Source organism: Clarias gariepinus, chromosome 10, assembly GCF_024256425.1.
Source record: "Clarias gariepinus isolate MV-2021 ecotype Netherlands chromosome 10, CGAR_prim_01v2, whole genome shotgun sequence".
NCBI lineage: Eukaryota > Metazoa > Chordata > Actinopteri > Siluriformes > Clariidae > Clarias > Clarias gariepinus.
In genome coordinates, this window is record NC_071109.1 from 27,660,062 (window position 1) to 27,682,172 (window position 22,111).

General features: G+C 40.6%; 1 protein-coding gene across 1 annotated transcript in view; it reads right to left on the minus strand.

Moving 5' to 3' along the window:
* The window catches only part of dock4 (dedicator of cytokinesis 4), a 107,883-nt gene that overhangs the window by 74,565 nt on the left and 11,207 nt on the right, over nucleotides 1–22,111 (minus strand). The window contains exons 2-3 of the mRNA XM_053505832.1: nucleotides 1,669–1,752; nucleotides 1,180–1,220 (exon numbers count right to left, since the gene is read on the minus strand). Of these exons, the coding sequence (XP_053361807.1) occupies nucleotides 1,180–1,220; nucleotides 1,669–1,752 (125 nt within the window). The remainder of the gene's footprint in view (nucleotides 1–1,179; nucleotides 1,221–1,668; nucleotides 1,753–22,111) is intronic.

Genomic DNA, 22,111 nt, shown 5'->3' on the forward strand with positions numbered 1-22,111 from the left:
CTTGAATGGTATGACATGGGTTATGCTGTACACTGTATAATAATCTTTTTAAACATTTGCTTAGTGTTACAGATACAATCATTTATATGATGTCATATGGAGTTATTTTAACCACCAAAAAACATGAAAGAAGGATAAATTAAATGTTCGAGTCAAACCAGGATTTTTGATTGCGCCGAATTACAGAAGACTAGAAGTTATAAGAGTTAAAAATCTTCCTTTATTTCTCTATATAATCCACAGGTACAATAATGTACTGTACCGTACTTATCCCAGTGTTTCACTACTGCTTGGATACCATCAAGATATAAAGTTTTCTCATGATCAGACTACTGTATCTTCTTCATGTCTAAAACACTGGCCTCCCAGGAACCACTTTTATAGCCCTAAAATGTTTGAATCACTTAAAGCGAAGTCAGGACTGTAATTGGGATTTGGGAATAACTTCCAGCCAAGTTCCTGTAACGTGCAAGTGGTGTTCATGATTGACTTCCCACAGACGGGATCGTCATTCACCGATATACATCCTTCTTTAAAATGTTCGCACCATTTACATTTTTTTCCTGCAGCTAAGAGTCTCATCAGCCTTCATTCACGAGAAATTTAATCACGAGTCCCGGGTTGACTTGAACACCCCTTGTAAATACCTGTGTAACCCATTTAAAGGAATTTTACCACAGCAATTCTCAATTCTGATTGCTCAGAAAGTATTATTTCCCAGAAAAAGTGGCTCTGCTCATAGCACCAGCTGCAAGGCGAATCGCAGGTTTATATTAATGCGCTCATTTTAATACATCATCGTTTCTATGGAAACAAGTCTTGCATGATGGATGATGTTATTATGGTGATGAGACGGTTATTTAACATTTATAGAAAGACAGTTTCGCAGACATTCCACAACCTTTAATGTAATTATAACCTAATTATTACATAGAAATGGAAACTTGGTGAGGTATACTGTAAAAAAAAACGAAAAATAAACACTCCAGAGAAATGCATGACGCATCGCATTGTATTGCACCATCACATCGATCACAGCTTTTGCCACAGTAAAGGTTGTGGAGCTGTCCATCACAAATCAATTCCTTCTTTTACCGTTTGCATGCATAACCAATACGGAGACAGGACAAGTCAATCAATCCATGACCTGGTGTGTTTCTCAGAACAGATGCAGCTTACCTTGACATTTGGATTCTTTACAATGAATCCTCTGTACCATCCTAAAAAGGACAAATGGTGACATTTGAGAAAAATCACATCGTCAAAAGGCAGAAAGCATTACGGGAATTTTAAATCAGTTTGTCGGTTATGGGGGTTTTAAAGGTACAAGATTATTAACTGCATTAAAAGCAGACAAGCATATCAGCAGCACGTTTGGGTCTTTCCCCTGATAAGGGCGACTATGGGAACCCAACAGAAAATGGAAAATTATGGATCTATTCAATTACTATGAGAATTATACTTTATTATAACTTTTTTTCCATTTTTTATGCTTTTCCATTTTACTGACCAATAAGCAGCTATTATAATCCTCAGTATCAGTAATGTGATGACAGATGACTGAACTAATCCTCTAGAGGGTCCAAGGTTTGTTAGAGGACAGCTGTGGGACGTTCATTATACAGTAGTACACCCTACCTGGGGTTTCAAAGAATATTATGTAATTACCTTCACATTTCTCCAAAATCTGCACCGTGTCTCCGATCTCCAGGGGCAGCCCATGCTGAACCGTTCCACGAAAGTTTGCCAGCACTGCAACGAGAAACGGCAACGAGAAGCTTATTAATAATCTCATCGTCTCTGAGATTTCAGAAACTGATACAGTAGGGATGTACCACCAGTATGTGCATTCCTCTTTCAATTAATAGGTCTATTTAAAGCCTTAAATTTGAATCTTGAATAATGAGAAATAGTTTTTGAATATGAAATCTTATACCTGGCACATTCAAGAACATTTCGATTCTTTGATGTATTTATACATTTTATTTTACCCTTTATTTTTTTTCCATAGCTGGTTCTAAAACTACAGGTCACAGTTTCAACAACGCTTCAGCTCTAGGATCGTCTTAGATCACAAACTTCAATCCCCACAAAGTCACAGCCATCCATGACTAAAGTCCAAAAGAGCAAATTTGGCTGTGCCATCTGGTTGGGTTGGATCATATCTTTATATTCTCTTTACCCGGGATGGGAATCACCAGTCACCCCACGATACAATATTATAATGTTACTGTAAATAGGTGCTGATTCAATTAACACTGCATTTCTATAAGTATCACGATTCTATGTAAAATTACAATTTTTCCCAGATTTTGATATAATAAAAAAAAGTTTAATGAGTAATTACCTGTAGCCCGTTCCTTATAACGTTATTATAGTTTTCTTATTTAAAAACCAAGTACAGCATTTAAACAATACGGACTAACTTGACAAACTTCAAATTAAAATAAACATTTAACTGAGCATCGTGTATCTCTGTCATCCGCCACAATTATTAATTCTAAAAAAACTAAAGCAAATAAATCACACGGGATAAAAATGTGTAAATAGTTTAGAGTGTACGGCCTGTAGGATTATAAAGAAACAGTGATGTTTTACCTCCTTTGCTTCTAAAGTATCAAAACTCAACTTAACAGCAAACAAGTGGGCGCGTATGGCTTTTAACATGGCAAGTGGGGCTTTTTCATTTCACACACACACACACTTATTATATATAGTATATAGTGCTGGTCTTTGCTCAGCTTTGTCCAACTTAATTCAGCAATCCCGTGGCCTGTAATCCATTTACCTGATACACGAGCCCCAACAGGTGACATGGTGGCACTCAGGCCACTTTTCTTTAGATATTGAGCTCCAACAGATGACATGGCGACACGCAGTCCACTCGCCTTTATACAACAAGCTCAAAAGGATGCAATGGCGGCACTCAAATATAAGAAGTATAGATGGTTGAAAAGTTGATATTATAGTAGGGCTGCAACAACGAATCGATTAAATCGATTAAAATCAATTACTAAAAAAGTTGGCAATAAATTTCATAATCGATTCGTTGTGTCGCGCTTATTGGAGACATTTGATTATAAAAAAAAACTTGGACACCGTGCCCACAAGTAGTTCTGTTTTCAGTAGTTCTGAAATTACATTTTTAAAAATCCGATTCATCGATTAATCGAGGAAAAAAATAATCGCCGATTAGTCGATTATTAAAATAATCATTAGTTGGAGGCCTATATTATAGTACTGTATATATACTGCTAAAAGGGAACAGCCGAAAGACAAAGAAGAAACATATGTATATGTGTGTGTGTGTGTGTGTGGGTGTCTGGTTAATCGACTCATTCATCCAGAAACCTCTAGATGGTGTTAACCATTGGATATATTCCCATTTGTACAACCATGGTAGGACCTCCAGTCAACATTCACACACAAACACACTACGGGAAATTTGGAAAAGCCAATTAGCCTAATGTGCAGGTCTTTGGAAGAAACCAGGGTACCAGGAGGAAACCCACCAAGGACAGGGAGAACATGGAAACTCCATGCACTCTGACCTGACACGTGAATTAAAGCCAGGACCTGAAGGTGCAAGACGACTGTGCTAACCACCAAGCCACCATGCCGGCATATATAATATCACTTTCAAACAAATTAATTCCTGTTAATCTATTTTATTTAACGCCACTGTACTGAACTAAATATTAGAGTAGAACGTAAACGAGTTTTCTATCCATTTGAGCACACTAAAAGTGTATAGTTTTATCTAGGAATCCCAAATCACTAACTCCAAAAGTGTCTCTTTTGCACATTCAGATACACGCTTCTCACAGTACGCAGTAGTGCAGGCAGCAGTGCATAAACATACACAAAATCCTCCTTATATACGCAAGTACAGGCCCGGAGTGGCTAATCGGGAGGACCGGGACAATTCCCGGTGGGCCGGTCTTATGTTTGGGCCGCAAGGGCCGGTGACTAATTCTTTTCTTCTTCTTCTTTTATTTTTTTATTTTTTTTATTACGTTTTTTTCGTGGGCCAGCCCATTGCTCAGTCATGGCATTAGGTTGATCATACACTGCTACCGCTGTCCCTGTGCCGCCTCCAATGGTGGCTCTTTTGTTTATAAAAAAGAAAAAAAAATGCCTGTATTATTGGCAGACGCACCCTGACGTAACGCGTCGGTGCACTGGGTCAGCGCCAGGTCAGCGCAGCAGAGTTCTCCTGGCCGGATCAGCTGTTGAAAGATGGAAAGTAGAAAGAGCAAAGGTGGCGCGGAGAAAGCAAGAATTAAAAAGTGGAAAGCTCTGGAAACAGACGCAGCTAAATGTGCCAAAATTGGCACCTTTTTTTACTAAAACGAGCTCGCAGTTTCTAGCACCACATGAGGACGATGAAACGGGTAAGGAAAGATGTTGAACTTTAACTCCAAACCACAGTTCAACTTAAAGGTTGGATATGGTATATGAACACGATAGCGGCGGCATCTGTGTGTTTAGGTTGAAGTTACAATAATACAAAAAATATTTCCAGCCGCTGGGTTGTCAGGTTTTCTGCTGATACGTCCAGTGATTAATTTATTGTAGAGGAGTTTAACTGACAGCTAACGTTAGCAAGTGAGTTAGCTTACAGATCCAGGAGGAAAGTAACATTAGCCGTTTCTCAATGACAGATAAAGCCGTTTCTACGTGTGTTTTGATGCCGTGAAAGTTTTCTATGTGGGTCCATCTAGTGTAGCAGACACATCACTGCCCCCCCCCCCCCCCCCACACACACACACACATTATTTAATTCCAGAGTATTCTTTTATTTCTTAGTTTTACAAATAATTATAATTATAAAGTTAATGAATTGTGTGTTGTTGTGGCATATAACAAAACGTTATACCATTTAAACGATAGTGGCCTATAATGTGACGCCACATAACAGGGAAACTTTGTCTTTTAGCTCCTCAGAAGCTAGATCCAGCACCATGCACCAGCCATGAGCCTTCAAATCCAGAGTGGAAAGGTAGGAAAGGGCTACGCACTGAGTGAATAACTGAATATTATTAGAATTAATATAATATATATATGGTGTATGGTGTAGACCTGCCATATATGAAATGTGCCCTGAAATGCTAGATGATTTAGCACTACATTAACGAAACTGACCTAAATTGATCAGAAAACTTTGTAAAAGGGAGAGATTTGTGCTGAGAATCATGACCATTGTCATAATATGATTTGGTGTCAGAATCAGAGCCAGGAGCCAGTCGTGATGAGAGAGTTGCTTCTGTCAGTATGGAAGAAAGAGGTGAGCTGCTGTAACAGGATGTGTGAACAAGCAAGCATTAGTTCCAGTATAACCACTTACTATGCCCAAACAAAAGTCGTGAATTGGAAATGTTTTAGAAATATACACTGAATTACAAGGCTTTACAGAACAATTTGCACTATTGTAGACTTAACATGTAAGCTTAAAATTACATGATTTTAATAATAATAGGTTGTGATCTAAAGTGGGCCGGTCTGAGGCATGAAACTCCAGGGCTGAAAATGAGTCCCACTCCGGCCCTGCGCAAGTATCATCATAAAGTCATACCCATGCGTTCTCTTCACACACAGCAGGTAAGGTCAGCTTTAAGAGCAGCTATAACATAATCCATAAATATGTAACATCCCAGAAAATGGTGCAGAAATCCATAAGGCTCGTGTCACCACCTGCCAGCAAGCAGAAGGTCTATTATATAGTAACGTCAGCTTTTTATGACGAAAAAAAAATAATGCAAATCTGCTACACAGTGCCCCGCAGATTGTCAGCGTTTTTTTTTCTCCGATGCAAACCGAAGCAAAGGAACAAACCTGCAGCTTTAACTCTACAGAAACCACACACAAGAAGGTGGAATTAGGGACCACAGACAGGCCAGTGAGTGTGTCATGTCTTCAGTCGTGTGTCAAAAACCACAAGATGGAAAATTGACATACTGTAGACTTTGAAACGGTTTCTATTAATAAAAAAAACCCACATCTTTCCATTTCATTAGAACATGGACATGGCAACCTACAGTATATGTTTGTCTTTTGTTCGAAACAAGCTAATCACTTAACTGTGATGAGTGAGACTTAATAAGGAGTCTGTTTGTTTCTAAACCTAAAAGAAATCCTAGTTTTACAACTTATATACAGTACAGTTGATGCTGGAGGAAGTCATGTTGATTTAAAGTCACTTTTGCTGAACTGAGTTGAGGAGCCTGTCTCAGGAGTTTCCTAGTTTTTCTCTTAAGTCAAAAGTCAGACATTTTGAGGAGAGAGTTTCAGACTAGTCGAGCACTATACGGAATACAAGAAATGAAAGTCAATTAAATCCCGCTTATTCTGGCACAGTGGTGGCTCGGTGCGTTTAGTGCCCTGAGGTACAGATCGGAAGGTCGAGGGTTTGAGCCCCAGCCCCTCCACGTTGCCATTGTTGGGCCCTTGAGCACGGACGTTGACCCGAGGGCACTGTATAATGACTGACCCTGCGCTCTGACCCCACCTATTAATGAAAATCTGAGATAAGTAAAGAATAAAGAATTTCATTGTGCAGTAATGTATATGTGACAAATAAAGTCTAAACTAATCAAAGGGTCGCATAAGGCCGGGAATCTATAACAAGGGGACACAAGGCGGAATACACCCTGGACTAAGCCTAGTTTTTCACAAAGCAGAAAGAAAAATTCTGGATATAAATTAAAAGAAGTATAAATTTATAGCTTTATCAGTTCGAGCAAGCCAGAACCGAAAGAACAGTTCAGACCTATTTGATGTAAATGAAATGGCGAATATAAAGGTGCCTTTAAAAGTGTTTAACAGCTTTATTATCAGCTTTATGAACAGATTTATTATTTTAGCATCATATTACTATGATTATGCCATTATTAAAACCTTATGATGTAAAGCATTGATCGATCTTTACACTGTCTTTGTCTAGCTATTACTAGATAAATCAACCTTGCAAGTAGACGATCTGCGTCACACTCAGGGTGAGATCATATCATTATTTAGAGATTTTAGAGCTTCAAGATTAACGTGATCCTCATGGTCCAGGTCCGCTGCTTCCATAAAATGTTGTATATGTGTCTGTAGATTACGCTCCACTGTTTTATAGACCAGCATGCCCCACATTTGGGTGAAACAGGCATCCATTATTTATTAGCTAGCTACATTACTCATAGCTCCAGTGCGAACATGAGCAAACGGCAAACATCAAACATGCATTGTCTGAAAGATTTGGGCTCATCGTGTAAATTTAATTTTAGTTCTCTGAACTCTTCCCGTAAACAGGGTCTGTCGAGTGATGACGGACACGCTGGGGTGTGGTGGATTAGTGCGAAACGGTTTTTCACGGTCCCGCTGATCGTACCGCAGACACACACCGCTGCCTGGCACAGACGCCTGATGGCCCACAGCTCATCTCAGACATGCCAGCAGGTGCTAAGCTTCAAAACACTCGCTCTAATGCTCCCGAGACCACATTCCACTACTGTAAGTCCAGACACACAGCAGACACACTGTCTGATTTGGAAAGCTAATATTTCCTAATGCTGATATCTCACATACGGGAGTCTCCTGGAAAGGTTACGGTGGCATCAATTAGGTAAGCGAGGTAAAAAAAAAAAAAGGTTTGCATAAAAGCATTTGCTTAATGCGTTTAATTCCTGAAATCAAATCCATTCTGAGCTAGGCGAAAAAAAAAAAATCACAAAAGTTTTAGCACAAAAGCTTAGGATCAGTGAAACGTGTGCAATGGCCTGATTTTTGTGCGTGTGTCTATGAAGAGTTTGTGTAATATTTACCATTTGGCGTGGCACCGAGCCCGAGCCTGAGCAGCAGTTGCATCATCTCCCTGTTGCTAAGGATTTCTCCGTTCCCTGCACTCTGCTGCATGACGCTAGAACTCATACGCAGTCATAAGCAGCACTCACTCATAACAAAAAGTGACTAAAATAAAATAAGCATTAAAAAAAAAAACGGCTGAGGTTCTTCAATAGATCCAAACGAACTGTATATGCCAATCAGCCATACCTTTAAACGACCTGAGTGACTAGCGCTAAAGTGTGATGACTGTGTTGGAGAATGTCCAAAACAGCAGGTCGTGTCAGGTGTCTACAGTGAATAGTGGCTAGTATCTACGACAGGGTCACTCAGTATTGCATGTAGTATTGCATGTAGTTAGTGAAGACTTGCCTGTCTGAACCAACAGAAAAGCTAATGTAGCACAAATGTGCTAATGTGTGGAAATGTGCATGTGTGTGCTTTGTGTGCTTTGCTACGTTAACATGGAAATTATTTTCTCAATCCAATTAAAATCATTCTGATTAAAAAATTCCCAGTTAACTGTTTACATTGATGCTGATCTGATAAGTTTACAAGCTATAATTTCATCAGAACATAACTTTTTTGACATGTGCAAAGGGGTTGTGTCTGCTAGGATGCAGGAAATCTGCCAGAAACATATCAAAAGAATTTAGAGAAGAAGATATATTTTTTAAACTTATTCTTAAGCTTCACAAATTAATAATAATTCCCATCTTCTGCATTATGTGACTGGTTACAAGAATCCATTGGTTGTTCTCATATACATGTGAAATGCGAACCAATCAAAGCCCCTTCCTCCGCCAGTGTCCCGACAGAACCAAAGACTTCTGGGAGAGAATAGACGCAAAACTTAATTCCCGGAAAGCTTTCACGTCATGGGGCAAACATATTATAAAAAAAGAGTATATTTTACTCCGACAAGAGAGAAATGATCAGATCAAGTGTTTACATGGTTAATATTTATCTACTGAACAGATTATTAAAGGCGTAAACAGCAATCTTTATTCCCATTGAAAATGTATCCAGATCGGGCCGGATCGGGTCACACTGTTCTGATTGAGGTGTCTATATGAGGCTATTATTCTGATTATTAGTGGGATAGCAGGGTCCATGGAACTGCTCCTATTCTAAAGTCTTATCATGCTTTTTAATGTCTCCTGGTTTTTCGATCATGCTTATGTTTCGGTTTTCAAACAGATTGAAAACCTGCGTGTAGTTCTCTGCTTTGGTTCTGACCTGACTATGAACTGGATTCGCCCTCATAAACCACCAGCTGAGTATGCGGCGCTGAACTCTGCTCAACCGCGCCAACTGTTTATATTTTCAATGACTGTAATGAGTTATACTGAAAAACAGCTTTTAGCCTTTGATTTTCAAAATAAAGACGGCTCTGCAATTCAAAGGCCAGCCTCCCGTGCCCTAAATCCCCGCTCAGCCAGTAAAGGTGTGAAAACACTTTATGGCATCAGCATAACTGTAGTGCTTTAGTTTTATTGTGAAATCCATCTTTAAGCGGGTAGCACTGCCATCTCACGGCTCCAGGGTGCCAGACTTGATCCCGAGCTCATGTTACTGTCCTTGTGTCCCCTGTATCTGCACGGGTTTCCTCGGGGCTCACTGTACTGTACTCCATTATTTATTAGCTAGCTACATTACTCATAGCTCCAGTGCGAACATGAGCAAACGGCAAACATCAAACATGCATTGTCTGAAAGATTTGGGCTCATCGTGTAAATTTAATTTTAGTTCTCTGAACTCTTCCCGTAAACAGGGTCTGTCGAGTGATGACGGACACGCTGGGGTGTGGTGGATTAGTGCGAAACGGTTTTTCACGGTCCCGCTGATCGTACCGCAGACACACACCGCTGCCTGGCACAGACGCCTGATGGCCCACAGCTCATCTCAGACATGCCAGCAGGTGCTAAGCTTCAAAACACTCGCTCTAATGCTCCCGAGACCACATTCCACTACTGTAAGTCCAGACACACAGCAGACACACTGTCTGATTTGGAAAGCTAATATTTCCTAATGCTGATATCTCACATACGGGAGTCTCCTGGAAAGGTTACGGTGGCATCAATTAGGTAAGCGAGGTAAAAAAAAAAAAAGGTTTGCATAAAAGCATTTGCTTAATGCGTTTAATTCCTGAAATCAAATCCATTCTGAGCTAGGCGAAAAAAAAAAAATCACAAAAGTTTTAGCACAAAAGCTTAGGATCAGTGAAACGTGTGCAATGGCCTGATTTTTGTGCGTGTGTCTATGAAGAGTTTGTGTAATATTTACCATTTGGCGTGGCACCGAGCCCGAGCCTGAGCAGCAGTTGCATCATCTCCCTGTTGCTAAGGATTTCTCCGTTCCCTGCACTCTGCTGCATGACGCTAGAACTCATACGCAGTCATAAGCAGCACTCACTCATAACAAAAAGTGACTAAAATAAAATAAGCATTAAAAAAAAAAACGGCTGAGGTTCTTCAATAGATCCAAACGAACTGTATATGCCAATCAGCCATACCTTTAAACGACCTGAGTGACTAGCGCTAAAGTGTGATGACTGTGTTGGAGAATGTCCAAAACAGCAGGTCGTGTCAGGTGTCTACAGTGAATAGTGGCTAGTATCTACGACAGGGTCACTCAGTATTGCATGTAGTATTGCATGTAGTTAGTGAAGACTTGCCTGTCTGAACCAACAGAAAAGCTAATGTAGCACAAATGTGCTAATGTGTGGAAATGTGCATGTGTGTGCTTTGTGTGGATTGAAGCCGTTAGGTTTAGACTAATTAGCTACTAGAGATAAGCTTCTGTTATTGATCGCAATTCATCTGTATGACCATTCACATATAGCCATACAATACTGTATGTATCGAGTTAGTCTCAAACTTACACATTCTTTACACACACTAACACCAGTGTCAAAACACTGCGAGTGCTAAGTAGTCGCAAATTGCGCGTGTTCGAAGCCGTGTGTTACCATTAAGTTGAGCTTTGGGACTTCGAGGCGTTGAAGTGGCAACACATCGCCATTAATTTATACAGTAATCCTACAGGTGGTACATTTTGAGCTATTTCTAATCTAAATACATCCCATGTGGTACAGTAGGAGTGAATTATTTGCTAAGTTTCTTTAGAAATGATAATTATTGTGGATGACAAGAGATACGTGTTGCTCAGTAAAAATGCTTAATTTAATCTTAAGGTAAATTTCTTGTATTTGAAGTTAGCGTGTTATGTTTTCAATGCTGTCCTTGGTCTGTTAGATCAGTTTAAAATAATCTCTTTAAAAGGTTTAAATTCGTTATAAAATGTATTATGGCCTCCGAGTGGTGCAGTGGTAAAGTGCTCGCCCTATCATCCGGAGATCGCTGGTTCGAACCCCGGGTGATGCTGTTTTCCTCTCACAGCCGGAGGCACAGAGAGAGCTGATTGGCCGAGCTCTCTCAGGGGGGAGGGATGAGAGGTACTCGCGCTCCCACATTAATCACGGCTCTACAGCCAATCAGGGGCGTCTGTGAGCTCGCGCACGTGGAAGGAGCGGCTAGCGCTTTCCTCTGAGTGTGTTACTCCGCCCCTAACGGTGTGTAAGTGAGCAGTTCGAAAAGATGCGGTCGGCTGACGTCACGCGGTTCGGAGAAAACACGTGATAGTCTTCGCCCTCCCGGCTGAATGGTAGTAGTAGCCTTAATGTGGGAGCCCCCTAATGACAGGGAGGAATTGGCTACGACTAAATTAGGGGAGAAAATTGGGAAAAAAAAAAATTTATTATCACATGCGGACATTTATAAAATTGTGTTACTTAAATATGTGAGAATCGCAAATTTAATTTAATCAGCACCTACTGAGTATTGTGATAATATCGTATCAGGTGACTGATGATTCCAATCCGTATTAGCTACGTTAACATGGAAATTATTTTCTCAATCCAATTAAAATCATTCTGATTAAAAAATTCCCAGTTAACTGTTTACATTGATGCTGATCTGATAAGTTTACAAGCTATAATTTCATCAGAACATAACTTTTTTGACATGTGCAAAGGGGTTGTGTCTGCTAGGATGCAGGAAATCTGCCAGAAACATATCAAAAGAATTTAGAGAAGAAGATATATTTTTTAAACTTATTCTTAAGCTTCACAAATTAATAATAATTCCCATCTTCTGCATTATGTGACTGGTTACAAGAATCCATTGGTTGTTCTCATATACATGTGAAATGCGAACCAATCAAAGCCCCTTCCTCCGCCAGTGTCCCGACAGAACCAAAGACTTCTGGGAGAGAATAGACGCAAAACTTAATTCCCGGAAAGCTTTCACGTCATGGGGCAAACATATTATAAAAAAAGAGTATATTTTACTCCGACAAGAGAGAAATGATCAGATCAAGTGTTTACATGGTTAATATTTATCTACTGAACAGATTATTAAAGGCGTAAACAGCAATCTTTATTCCCATTGAAAATGTATCCAGATCGGGCCGGATCGGGTCACACTGTTCTGATTGAGGTGTCTATATGAGGCTATTATTCTGATTATTAGTGGGATAGCAGGGTCCATGGAACTGCTCCTATTCTAAAGTCTTATCATGCTTTTTAATGTCTCCTGGTTTTTCGATCATGCTTATGTTTCGGTTTTCAAACAGATTGAAAACCTGCGTGTAGTTCTCTGCTTTGGTTCTGACCTGACTATGAACTGGATTCGCCCTCATAAACCACCAGCTGAGTATGCGGCGCTGAACTCTGCTCAACCGCGCCAACTGTTTATATTTTCAATGACTGTAATGAGTTATACTGAAAAACAGCTTTTAGCCTTTGATTTTCAAAATAAAGACGGCTCTGCAATTCAAAGGCCAGCCTCCCGTGCCCTAAATCCCCGCTCAGCCAGTAAAGGTGTGAAAACACTTTATGGCATCAGCATAACTGTAGTGCTTTAGTTTTATTGTGAAATCCATCTTTAAGCGGGTAGCACTGCCATCTCACGGCTCCAGGGTGCCAGACTTGATCCCGAGCTCATGTTACTGTCCTTGTGTCCCCTGTATCTGCACGGGTTTCCTCGGGGCTCACTGTACTGTACTGTATGTCCGAAAAATATTCCAGTAGGTGATTTTTTTTTTCGACTTTAAATTGACTGCAGGTGTGAAAGAGTGTGTGAATTTGTGTTAACAGATTGTGTCTCATCCAGGTTGTATTCTGTATTCTCATGCCCAGTGTTTAGGTTACATGACCGGCCCTGACCCTGATCAGGATGAGGTGCTTAATGAAGATGTGTGATTGAATAAATAAAATAAAGCTGCTTTGACACATCGACCAATGTTTAAGGTGCCATATAAATAAAATTGAATTCATTTAATTGAAAATAACAGAGCCTAAACTGATACTTAAAAAAAAATAAAGAGCCACAAAAAAGGTGAGTAACAGCTTCTACCTAACCAAACTACAAGAATTTAACACCAATAATGGCAAAGTAGTTGGTATTCTTGGTATGCTACAAACCAGCTTCAAATTTCAGTAATTCTTTTGTACAATTGTTCTTTTGACGTAATTCTTGATGCCCACCAATCGATCCTTTTAAAACGGTACCGGTGCCTAAATGGTGCCTGAACCGATACTTTCACGTGCGGTGAGGATGATGAAGAGTCTTATGTCCGTTTCAGAGAACCAGAGGACAAATATTTTAATCTATGGTCGGGGATTTAAGCGAACCGAAATCTGTGTTCTGATTCGGTTCTAGTACATACCCATTATATAGGTAACAGTGCCCTATTGGCACCGGGTTTCGGTACCCAACCCTAATGACAAACTTACGAAATGACAAAAACCTACAAAAAAAAAATGATTTTGAATTAGAAAAGGGAAAGCTGTAATACGGTGCCATCATTCATTCACTCACTCTCTCATCTTCAGTAAAACACATTATTCCAGGAACACTGAATACTAGAACTATGTCCTAAATAGGATACATTACAGGGCATCTCTTTCTCTCTCTTACACACACACACACACACACACACACCATTTTAACATAGCCAAGCCATCCACTCACATTTTTTGGAGAATGCGGAGTTTTCCGAGCTCTGGATCGAACCCGAGGTTGTAGAGACGTGAGTCAGCCATATTACCTACTGCATTGCTGTTTGAATATCTGACACTTTTTGGGTGTTCCAGTGGTATTTATTTATTAAGTATGATGCGTATAATGATGTTCCCTTTACCTACAGTGTTTCCCACAGGTTTAAAATATACATGCGGTAGCCAGCGGAACGGGCAGGCGATACCCGCCAGCACAAAAGTGCCCGACCACATACAATAAACAACAACAACTACACATGACCTTAAACACAGTGTGATATTTTTAGTCATTTCAGAGATGCAACATACAAACCGTACAATCTACCCATATGTGATATAAACATATATAGGGTTCATGATTGTGCAATATAGAGTGAATTATCCTTTTTATTCAGCACAACCTACTGTACAGTAGGCAACATGACGAACTGAATTTTATTTTATTTTAATCAGCTGTACAAACATGACTGATCAGAAAATGGGTCACATAGGCAAAGAAATCGCACATTAATTAATCGCAATTGCACATGCGTTTAATTATTATTATTTATATTATGATTTTATAATATGGTTTTATGTAACATATCATAGTTTTATGTCTGAAGCCTCCTTCGGTGACACACACTGGCAGGACTGTTTTTCTTATTAATCGATCATTGACCAACGCTGTGGTGCTGCACAGATCCATGTCGTTGGAGTTTTAAGGGTTAATCTTCCTGTTTTTTTTTTTTAAAAGAAGTGCCCATTCGCCGTGCAAACTGTGTTCCTCTGCATGTGTGAGAAACCCTGCAATAGAATAATGTCGAATCGATTTTGGTATTAATTACAGCTGAATCAATCATACAGTTTAACAGATATTTTGTTGATCAATTCAACAAATTAAATCGACAGTTATTTGTATCGATGGGTCAATTTTTTATTTTGCTATTTTGACTATTTTGACTAACTTTCAAATAAATTCCAGAACAATATACCACACTCTTTACTATTGATGGGATACAATAGTCGATGATCTGTGAATTTCCTGTGCATTATTATTAAAGATCAATTATTAAAAACTGCATCCTCTTATATGATGTCACATTAGGGAAAAAATTATTGGCTTGTTTGAACCCTGGAAAAAACAAGTATAAAAAGCTGAATATCTTAAAATAATAAAAAGTAAATTTTGCATTAAGACCCCCCTTAAAGAACCTCAATCAGGATGCTGATTTAAAGCGCGTTAGTTAAAGCTTGTTTTTTATCCAAGTATATGACAAATGCTCCATTCCATCGCCCGATGTGTAGGTTGCTAACCTATGCATTACGTAAAGCACATCTCCTCCGCTACTCCCACATGTGCAGAGTGCACACCACCCCTGCCATCACTGTTCATCAAATGTGCGCTGCTTTACTACGAGCTCGACGCTGTCAAAGGTTTGCCTTTTCACTTCTTTCAGAGCAAACCGCACATTATTTATTAAATATTTAATGCAAGGCTCAAGAACAGAAACCATGACTCGAGCCAGAGAAGCTTTTTGAGATGAATAGGTCAGTGGTTTCACTGACCTATTCATTGCAGGGTCGTAAAAAAGCACTAGAGAAGAGTGAGTGCGCTGGAGGGAGGCCTGTGCACCCCACACGCATATCACGCTAAACTGGGTCACTCTGTGAAACCCTGAAAACACAACCCCGATGAATGCTGACAGTGAGAAGATAAACGAGAGCCACAGCAGGACAAATGAGCTCATTTATAAAGCTGGGTCCATGTGTGTGTTTGTCTTCAAAGCAAAATATCATCACTCTATATTACACCGGTTATTTGAAAACCACAAGCCGTTGTGAAGGTCATAAATCAAAAAAAAAAAAAAAAAAAGGAATAAATGTATGTCACGGCCTTGTATAATATGAAATTATATCGTTTTCTGCTACACTTGCGGAAATCTTTTGGTGTAATGTTCATAGATTAAGGATGCTGCGTAATTTCCCTTTCATGAGTGTCACAGCAATATCGGGTTTGGAATGACTTCTTTGAACTGGGCCTTTTTCTGGGGCAGAACATACATATTTAATAAACAAAAACTCCAAGATCTTGGAGCACAAGGGAAAATGTATTTAAAAAATACATTTATTTAGGCGGCACGATGGTGTAGTAGTTAGTACTGTCGCCTCCAGGGTTTGGGTTCGATTCCCATCTCTGTGTGCATGATGAGTTTGCATGTTCTCCCTGTGCTTGGTGTGTTTCCTCCGGGTACTCCGGTTTCCTCCCACAGTCCAAAGACACCCAGGTTAGGCTAACTGGCGTTTACATGCAAACTCCATGCACACAAACCCCGAGATGGGAATCGAACCCAGACCCTGGAGGTGCGAGGCAACAGTGCTAAACAGTACACCACTGTGCCATAAAAATTATATACGTTAGAACAGAAAAATATACTTAATACCCACTTAGATTGTTAACTTAGTGGTGCTGAAAGTACTGAAATGTATTCTTATTTGGTAGCTTCTGAGCAGATCTGAGGAAATGGATGGTAGACTTTCAGAAGTTAGGATCTCCCTTTGATCTGTTTCTCACAACAGACTCCAAGATTGTTCAAACAATTGTATTCATAAGTTACTGGAGGAAAAGAAGGTCTAAAAGACGAAGATTCAGTCTGTCACCCTCAGCAAAGAGGACTTTGGTTTAGATGGTCAGAATGAACACATGAACCCACAAGCCACAGGCCTGCCATGAACTGTAAGCTGCTGGACCACCAGTATCACTGTCTACAGTCAGGTGAGGTTTGTATCATCATGAACTGAAAGTCCTTGCGGTACAAGAAAAAAGTCCCTACGTTCAAAATCGACACCTTCCAGCTCGACTACAATTTTCAGCTGACCACATAAATAAAGAATAAGCCTCCTGGATGAGAGTTTTGACCAGGGGTACTGTATGTTTGAAGAAGTAAAGGGAAGGAATCCAAACCCAAGAACACTGTACCAGCTTTTAAGCACAGTGGTGGTGCTACAGTATAATCATGCCTTGGGGCTGTTTTGCTGCTAGTGGAATTGGTGCATTGCACAAAGGTGATGAAATAATGAAGAAGGAGAAGAACTACCTTGGAATACCTTCGGCATAAACTCAAATCATCTGCGAGACAAATCAAGTGTTGTAACAGGACAAAGGCACTAAAGACATTGTGGAATGGATAACTTTTCACTTTAAGCCCAACATTGGCAGGACATTCACATTCATGATGCGCGCATGTAAACTTCTGAGCACAACTATAGTTTAGAAAATGATTTTATCAACCTTGCTTTGTAGCCACAGCTCTGCCATAATCACCTTTGCACTCCGGTTCCATGATCCACCCCGCTCCTTCCTTTCCACACCCTCGTTCTCCACTCTGCTCACCTGTGCTCAATCAATAATCACCTCTACTCCCTATATAAGCCACGCTCAGACAACATCTCGCCACCAGATTATTGTGATTTTACCTTCTCGATCTCGACCACGCTTCGTTTCATCGACCTCACCCACGGATTTTCGCTCTCACAGACCTTTCTGGTACCGACCTCTGGAACTGTGATCCAAACTACGAGTTTGGATCACGGACTCTCTCTCGTCTCCCCGGCTCCGAACCACGCTCGCTCCACAACCGCTTATGATCCTCACCGATCAGCCACTAACCTGCTCGAGCCCCTTCTGCCCACGCCAGCTTTCAGTGCGGAGTTCACTCTTCTCTCACCGGCTCTCGGCGCTTCCGCATTCCCACAAGGCTCACGCTGAACACAGAGCTCTCGTGCCGGTTCTCTGCATTCGAGCAAGGCTCTCTCCACACACACAGAGCAGCAACTACGCCAGTGTCAAGTGCGTTAATAACGCTATTTGCCAAGCTTGGTTTAAGCATCATCTCAACTAAATATCAACACGTTAAACCACGACGAACGTCTTCCGATCGCTCAATCGCACTTGCACAACCACTCTGAGCCGTCAACCATACAAAGGTACTACTCAACATACTGTAGTCTCCAGCACTTTCAAACCAAGGCTGCATTTCTGAGCTGTGGCTTAAGGTTTTATTAGTTAAAATATTTACAAATGGTTTTTGCACCACTTGTAATGTATTACAATCAACAGTTATACAAACGCTGTGCAAAAGTAATGGGAATAACTTTTTTATAAACCTGACGCAAGTGGTTCTAATTGCAGATGTTGGTAAAGTAACACTTCCTCTACAGTATACCAGGCACTAAACGGCAGACTGCTTTCTGGATCCGGAGTGAGTGACAGTTCTATGGGACCCTGATGCTTTTCTGATCAAGAAGAATAATGAATATACCAGTAATCTCGTGCTTTTCCCTCGAGGTGAGTGTGTCACTCGACAAAAGCCAATCAACGCGATGATTTATCGTCGACAGACAGAGAAGCGCAACACCCCAGCAAACATTTGGACGTTTGATGACCGTTGAAATGATGTCCCTCCGACACGTCATGGTTGAAAAATAGTTTTCAAATTAAAGTTGAACGGATGTGTTTGACATTATCTGATTAACAACAGCTGTCACAAATTATCCAAGTTTTTTTGCTTGGAGGGTATACTGTATATTAAACAGCACTTAGCTAAAAGTCACATTAACAGCTGTACATGCAACCCCAGACAACTGTAGACGTGTTCAAACGTCTTTGAATGCATTTTTAGGTAATGTTTTTACGTCCTACAACGACCGTTTTTGGCCGGGGACAAGCGGTCGCCGTCGGAGCAATGTTTGCTGGGACAAAGTGGCTTACTCCAAGAAAAGCATAGTAGACTATAAAAAACAGAACCTGTAAAGATGAATGAACAGGTCGATATAGTTTTCAATGAGTTTAAAACCACTTTGTCTCATACGTTTCGATAAAAAGCAGTGATGTGAAGTTATTGACTGGACCGTTATTCAATGTTAATTGAGTACCCTCGCTCTATACAAAGGTACTGCTCAACATGGACTCCCACACAGGCCATGCATTTGCACCATTGTTAAACCCAACTCTTGAATCCTCTTCCAGTTGTTGGAGTTTATGGTCTCACATAATGTTTACATGATGGATAAAGAAGTTTAAAATAAGGGAAACTAGGATTAAAGACAAACGGTGTTGGACAAGACTATCAATTGCAACACAAAGTGGATTTTCAAAGCGGATTCGAGAGTTGGGACCAACGATGTGGTGGAGACTATGTTGAGAAGTTCCATTGTACTGTACAGTTATTCTACCTACATGTTTAATTTGAATATCAGGTTTAATGAAAAAGTGATCAAAGCCTTGGTTTAAGAGTCTAATTGCTAAATTTTCTGAATTTACTAGCAACATGAATAACACAGCCAGGACGTATACTTTATCACATGACCATACTATATTTTGTTTTGTTGAGAATTAACCAAATTAATACTCTCAGTAGATATTTCACTCACATAGTACATTAGTGAGATTTATACAGTATAGTTGCATAACTGCATGAAAATCCCATCCCATTGTGTATAAAGTTTTTGTCACCAGTGACTCGGATTTCCTGCAGCTCTGCGGTAAGCCTTTGAAAACACACACACACAAACAAACGCACGGACCCATGCAAACCCGAGCAATTCTGCACACCTGTCACTGCTGACATGTCGCATTTCACAGCAGGGAATTATTGCATAAAAAAAGGAAATAAGACTCCAAACTGTGTCAATACATTACGCTTCCTAGATTTGACAGATGTGCAGATGTACGCGTGTCAGTAACTGTGTGTGTCGAGCTGCGTTCTTACACACTGACGAGTGTGTGAGCTCGTGTACTTATTCTCCACGGAGATCGGCATGAAGAGCGTGTCACCAGGCAACATGGCAACAGGAATGAAAAAGATGGAGAGATTGTGTGTGACTGCAACTGGCCACATTTTGTGTGTGTGTGTACGTGAGAGACATCCAGACAGAAGGTAAGACAGGAGGAGCGAGGAGGAGAGAATGTACCGAACTCTGCCTAACGGGATCTGCTGCCATTCTCTCGAACCCTTTGTGCCAGATGCCCAGCAAAACAACATCTCCTGCCAGCCTAAAGAGTCTGTCTCTGTGTTCTGAAAACAGCTAAGTGTGTTCTTCGCTAAATCTATTAACATGATGCACGTTCTAAGGGGAGAAACAATCTTTCCATCTTCCATGGTGAGCAGAAACGAGAGCAGCGCGCAGCAGATGAGTCGAGGCATTAATTAATTAGGCCGGCTAATGCTTTTGCTAAGTGTCTCCAATTACTTTTTGGCAAAACATTTGCTGGATGAAGTTGTTATTGACCGAGTGTCAGCACGACCACTTCGATCAATGCGTGTGAAATAACACATCCAACCTGCGTCTCTCCCTCTGAGCTGGTGTGATGCACATTCTGATAAGTGATTATCTAAAGTACGGAGGAATCATTTAAAAGATCAAGTCAGCAGTTCAATAGAAAATGATCTAGTGCATATTTCGTTAATAATGCAATACAGTTCGATTTTAAACAAAGGCTTTAAAAGTGCAGCAGCACAAGAACTTCCAAATACAAGCCATGGAATTGTATAAGGACAGGAAGAAAGGGACTTCTACTGTAGGACAGATGGCTAGAAGGACCCTGCCTACTTTACTAGACCACGCCCCCTCCCGCCACACCTTCTTCAATGAGAGACACGGAGGCCACACCTACTTTAATGAGATGCATAAATCTGTCACTCAGCTTGTCCAGGTTTGTGCATGTTCTCCAGGTACTCCGGTTTCCTCCCAAAGACCTGCTGATTGGCGTTCCCAATTTGCCCGTAGTGTGTACAGTATGTGTGTGTGCCCTGTGATGGATTGGCACCCTGTCCAAGGTGTACCCTGCCTCGTGCCCTAAGCCTCCTGGGATAGGCTCCAGGCCCCCGTGACCCTGAATACAGGATAAAGCGGTATAGACGATGAATGTGAGTGAGTGATTAAAAGTGTTTCTCTTTACCCGTCAGCTACAGCAGCATCACGTCATGGTGAATATCAGCCTTAACGACCTGACAGCAACAAACAAGGCCAAAACACAGCTGTTTAGTGAGCAAATAGGAGGTCTTTCCAAACACCTTCCACATCAATCTGATTACGCGCCATGATACTTTGACAGATGGTAAAAGTTCAAAACGTCTAGACAAGGTCAAGCCTCAGTCTGGAGTTTCTGGCATGAGAAATATAGAGGCTTGTTAGAAGCTAATATATGCTTGTTTTTTTTGACAAAGTGGAAAGAAATGTATTTACAACTCTATGGAATTTGGGAGTATTTTATATTTTAATACATTTTATATATAATAATTAAAAAAAAATTTTTTGCTGGTGCCTTTGTCTAGATTTAACCTTGAAATTGGTGCAAAATCAGCAGTTGAAACGACGAGTCCACCCAACTGCATGCACACATTTTTTTAATGAACCATAGGAAAAACATTTTGCTTGAGATCCTGTATAGTGGTGAAATGTGAGCTCTCCAGAGATACACCTATATCCCACACTGATATCTGCCAGGCAACACGGCCCACGACGTGAATCAAATACTAGGCTGTCGTTGCCCGTTTTTTCTTTTTAGAGGTGTTGAGCAGAACTATGGGAACAGATCCAGGAGGATACGCAGGTAGAGGAGGCTGAGTTTGTCTGCTGAGCCAGACACAAAGAGAGTCCCGTCTGCTGATCAGGAACCTGGTTTCGGGTCATAAATTTGGCCTGGCTGGTCAAGATTTTTTTTTTTTTACCCAAAAGCACACAAAGCCAGTGTTTTACAGCACTCATTCAGCCGGCAGAAATTACGTTTATGTGCTAGTGACCAGGTCATGAGTCATGCAGCAGTGCCAGTGCTGACTCAGTGTTTGTACTGTATTACTGTACATAGTGACAGCTTAATAATAATGTAGCTATCCTACACCATTATAAAGTTAATGACAGAGCATAAGGTGTTTTTTTTTTTTGTTTTGTTTCAGAGGCGAAATTTATTATAGGACTTGTGTGCCATGGTAAATCTGCTGACAGCGTACAGTAGCTGCTCTGTTCTTGTCAGGGTCACAGAAGAACACTGGGTAAGAGGCAGGAATGCACCATGAATAGGCTGCCAGTGAATCACAGGGCACCATGCACATGCTTTCACACCCATGTTATGCTTCGTTATAGCATGTACAGAGCTGGACATAACCGTTATCCTGTGGTTTCCTACTGTATCTATGGAGCTGGACATAACTTTTATGCTACATTATGTCATGTATGGGCATA